This window comes from Montipora capricornis, chromosome 5 (assembly GCF_036669925.1).
Source record: "Montipora capricornis isolate CH-2021 chromosome 5, ASM3666992v2, whole genome shotgun sequence".
In the NCBI taxonomy this organism is placed as follows: Eukaryota; Metazoa; Cnidaria; class Anthozoa; order Scleractinia; family Acroporidae; genus Montipora; species Montipora capricornis.
In genome coordinates, this window is record NC_090887.1 from 24,784,617 (window position 1) to 24,789,616 (window position 5,000).

The window sequence follows — 5,000 nt, forward strand, 5'->3', positions numbered from 1 at the left end:
TAAAGGAACTGAAGGTTTGTTCAGTTTCATGAGGTATTAACCCATTGACACCCAGGGGTTCCCCATTGACGAGTAGAATCGTCTGGCGTTAGACAGAGTAAAATACTTTGGCCGGTTTGGACGTCAAAGGGTTAATGAGATTTTTTCGGGATTTTTTGGAGGTTTTATTGAACAGTTCAATGATTTAAACTGAATCATTTAATTCAGTCGTTTTCATGCAGAAAGTAAAATAGTCGGCCTGTCACATCAAATTTTCGCATGTTCGTGTTGAAACAGCGCAACATGTATTTTCGTTCCTGTATATCTCAAATGATTTTATTTTCATAGCAAAAGACCACTCCAAATGTCAACAAAAACATTGTCCCCGGTGCTTTGGGTTCATGCAGTTAAAAGCTTCAGGACAGTTGCAAAGCCATTCACAGATTGTTTACAACTGCTTGCCAGCGCGTTAAATTGTGGATTTTCATTACCCTTGTCATTGAAGTGTTTTTGGTCGCTTCAAACGTTATCTAGTAACTTTTGTTGCATGACACAGCTATGCGACCTGCAAAAATCCAAAAACATTCACCTTTTTGTGTTTAATAGGCCAAAAGCTGAACTTTGCATAGTCAGACAACGAGACTATGTTTTCTTTTGTGACATTACTTTTCGAACACATCATTGAACCTTTTGTGATGCAAACGCTTCAGAAAGTTAATGACAAACCCAAATGCGTTGAAAGTCAAACGCAAACTAGTTGAAGACTAGTTTGAAACGCGTTTGGTGGTTCGCTTATCTTTGAGTAGTACTGTAGCCACCTCCACTTTGGTGAAAAGTTGCTAACTAGTACCTGTAATTTGTAAATTTGCTATCGGACCTGGTGTATGCACTTTTCTTAACTATATTTCGAAGAGTTACCTGTTCAACTGGATTCCATTCATCAAGCCCCCATTCTTCTGTTGTTGGTGGAATGAGATCTGAAGTATCTGACAATTTCAAAATGCCATGGTTTGTATAAATGGACCAAGTAAATGATAGATGAAAATTCTCATCCACACATTTTAGTCTAACAAAGACCTTAATTAATCATCCAAATCACACTCACCTTTAGTCTCTGTGTGTTTTGTAGCATCATCATCATCATCTCCCCATGTCTCTGTACCTTGAAAAAACAAAAGTAGGTTTTCAAACCAGAACATATTCGTACCTTGACGAAATGAAACCACAAAATCCTGCCATTTGTCTGTGTTACTTAACTATCTTCTGCCCTATTTTCTAAGAGGGAACCATTCCTTACCATTCACTGTTGGTCCATTGACAGTTGGAGCACCAGAAGAATTTTTGTTTCCTCCACCAAATCTGTAGGGACGATCTCTGCCACGAGACTGGAATGATCTCCTAATAATTTTGTCATAGCAGAAAATTTTAATGCAACGTATTAAAATCATCACATCTAACTGAACTGGAAACTAAACTCCTCCCAGCTTCTAACCCTAATTCTAACCCCTTATAATCCTTCCTTTTCCCACTGTTATCAGAGTGTGACGGGAGCCCAGACGTCTTTGTGTGGGGGCTCATGACTGGGTTGCAGGGATTGCTAGCCATGGGAGCATTTTACTGTCTAGGGACTGGCTGATCATAGTGGAGACCCCCGAACATCCTGGGCACCCACCTTCCACTCAGCTCGATGCAGTTGTTAATTTTGGCTTTATTTTTCCACATTCTTACAGCAGATGTAATCACTAAAGCTTCAGAGAAGAAGGAATGCATTTATGGTACCAGTTACTTTTTCAGTGAAGTGTTTAAAAGAATTGACTACGGGAGTTATAATTGATACAATAAAACCCAAGTTGTTTTTATAAGTTATAAATAGTTACCCTGGTCTCCCGTTCCTCCTCCTCTGCCACCACGCCTCAGAGGACCACCTGAGAAAAGTCAAATTTGGCAAAAATTCACCCTCTTTGTGGAAAAAAAAGGTTACAACATAAAACATTGATCAGAGAATAGTTTTGCAAAGCTTTAAAATATGTTGTCACTACAAGCCCTACCAGTATACTATTTACAATAATTTTGAAACTGCAAATGGGCTTTCACAAATCAAGTTACAACTTATGGACAGGGCATACAAACCTCTCCCACTAGGTTTGCGATCACTCCATCTATCTTCCCTTGAACCTCTTCCTCGTCCACTTTCTACAGCATTTCTGTCATTATTGTTAAATGTTCCATCATTCTTTTTATCCCTGTCTGTAACATTATTTTGGTCTCCAGGCAGTCGATTCCTCCCTAAATACATTGAAAGAAAACTTAGAAAACCTTTAACTGGAAATAAATTTTTCATCACATTATTAAACAGTCAACCGCACCCCCATCACAAAAACCACCACTGGGAATACCCTAGCCACACTTCCCAATGTACCCTCATGGGTAGACTGCTGAAAAAATAATATTTGAAAAAAAATTTATTGAAAAAAACCTTTGCCAAACTAAATATAAAATAATTATCAGCACTCAAGGAAATCAAAGGAACTCAGTTGATCACTGTAACAGTGGCATGTTATCAAACAATAATATCACAGTCAATGTACCTTTGCTCCTGGGTTGTCTTGGTCCAGTTGGTTTTGACGGAGTTGTCGTGGATGTCTGTGATGGAGCTGTTTGTGATGTTGGAATGATAGAATCAATGCCTTGTGTTACTACAGTCTGATGCTTCTTCTTCTTGTTTGTTCTCATCACCCATTCACTCTACAAAAATGTCATAGTTATTTAACATTATTACTCCACAAGCATGCATTGGATAAGAGATGATAGACAGCCAACGTGGCACGAAGTGCGAGCTGGCTGCAATCATTTCATATCCAACAAGCAGGAGTGGAGTAACTGTTTATTAAAAACACCCTCAAAATATAGATTTTTTTATGGCCCTTTTACCAATTTTTGAGCTGTGGCGTATGCTTACCTTACTTGTAGACCATGGTATATTACCTTGTATACCATGATAGCTAAGCCAATGAAAACGTCTGAATTGCATTATACAATGATCAACTTTTTACTAAATATATATATAGAGATTAGATAGATTATAGAGACAGAATGAGAGAGAGGGAGGGAGAGATATACCTGTAAATATGCATCACGTGTGTGTATCTTTAAAAACAAATCCTTATTGAACCCTACCTGATCGTGCCCACCCTCTAACAGAACATTGATGGTGGCCTCTGTGTCAAAATTACAATCATACAAAGCAACGCTCACTTCATCCATACTAAACCCTGTCACATCGGCTACCTAACAGAGACAACAATGGGAAAGTAAGTTTTTATCCATGATGATAGGTGGCTGCATGAGGGGACAGGAGGATGAGAATGGGCAAGGGTTACATGTAGGTTGATACTCCAATCAGACACTGGTTTGAAGCTACTCAGGTTTGAATGAATTAACTGACAAAGTAGTAATTCAAGCCTGAACATTTTGACACTCGTGCTAGTACCTTCATCAGGACTGTGTAAAGAATGAAACAAGATTCTTTTAATACCACACAATGTAACTGATTAGCATCCTTTCATTCAAATAAGATGTAGATATGTCCGAGATAAGAGGGCACCAATGTTTAATGGGGGCATAGTTTTTAAGTGAGTGATTAACCCATTGACTCCCGGGGTTCCCCATTGACGAGTAAAATCGTCTGGCATTAGACAGAGTCAAATACTCTGGCCGTTTAAGCCGGTTTGGGTGTTAAAGGGTTAAAGGCACTGTCACGCAAGTAAAATGTAGTTAATGGATCGTGACAATATTATCTGTAACCCTTTCATGGCGCCTCTGTTTTCAATGTAGCGCTTATGCCGTCTAGTTGCCAAGGTCAGCATACACTAAGGATTTATTGTATTCTTGCTTCGAACTTTGCAGCTTTGTTGTCGCTAGCAGGCTAGTACGATCCACGGCACTGGAGCTTTTTTCAAAGCTCTATTCACGGCTAAGAGTTAGCATGTGTAACACTAAGTTCTCTTGAAGTTCAGCTCTTCCGACTGGCTATGCCAGCAGACATTTGTCTAGCTATAAAAGCATGTGAAAACTATTTAGAGATCACTTACATTCTGTTGTTCAGCACGATTAGCTCTCAATATATTAGTGTGGCTATGATTTGGTTTTTTCCCTCCCTCCCTCCCTCCCTTTGGAGTCGAGATTGGGCCTCATTGTCTGTCAATAAACTCAGGACACTCCTGTGTGGTGCGGTTAAGTCTGTGCAGCGACTTCCCGCAAGCTTGTTGGCTGCGTTGCCTTTTGAATATCACCTGCTAACCGATACACTTGTCCGATCCAGCACGTGCTGTTTTGCATTCAGCTCACAGTGCTGGGGAGATAAGTGAGGCTCCTTTGTCAAACAATCGCTGGAAGTCGCACAGGCTAACCTAACGCAAGGCAGTGCTCCCCCATTAATGCCAACTGGAGTCAATGTTTGATCATAACTAGTAGTTAGCACACAAACATAAGGAACAGAGACATTAAAGCAGACGTTATTGGGTGGAATTAAGGTGCTGAGCATCCAAAGAAAAGCCCTGATGGTAACCCTGTCACTGGCAATCATGCTCTGACAAGGCAGAGTTTTCCTTTTTGAAAAAAAATGCTTTTAGGCATGTTCTAAATGTGCAACAAAATGGCATTTGATTTGTCCGTTGTGGCATATAATTATGTTTTTCCAATCATTGTATTGTATAGAAAAAAACAAGTCAGTTTGATGTTCCTTCTGTTGGGCAACTTTAATGTGGTGGTTATTCAAAATTCTCCTAATGGACTCAGAACCTCTTTGGAGTGTGGGACGAAGAGCTACAACAAACAACTAACTTTTAATAAACAATAATAATATTACTGTGGAGGATCCATTAACCTGAAGACTCTATGCCCTCATGAGCAAAATTCTTGTCAAAGAATTTGTTGGTAGGTATAACTTTACAGTAAACATTTGCCTTACATTTAGGTAAACTCAAAACAATGCCTGCAAGTTTAAAGCCCTCCTTGCTTTT

At 39.5% G+C, this 5,000-nt stretch overlaps 1 protein-coding gene across 1 annotated transcript in view; it reads right to left on the bottom strand.

Moving 5' to 3' along the window:
- The window catches only part of LOC138049979 (ubiquitin-associated protein 2-like), a 25,421-nt gene that overhangs the window by 17,565 nt on the left and 2,856 nt on the right, over window positions 1–5,000 (bottom strand). The window contains 8 exon segments of the mRNA XM_068896469.1: window positions 898–965; window positions 1,085–1,141; window positions 1,277–1,377; window positions 1,857–1,867; window positions 1,870–1,904; window positions 2,110–2,265; window positions 2,568–2,724; window positions 3,157–3,267. Coding sequence (XP_068752570.1) covers window positions 898–965; window positions 1,085–1,141; window positions 1,277–1,377; window positions 1,857–1,867; window positions 1,870–1,904; window positions 2,110–2,265; window positions 2,568–2,724; window positions 3,157–3,267 — 696 coding nt within the window.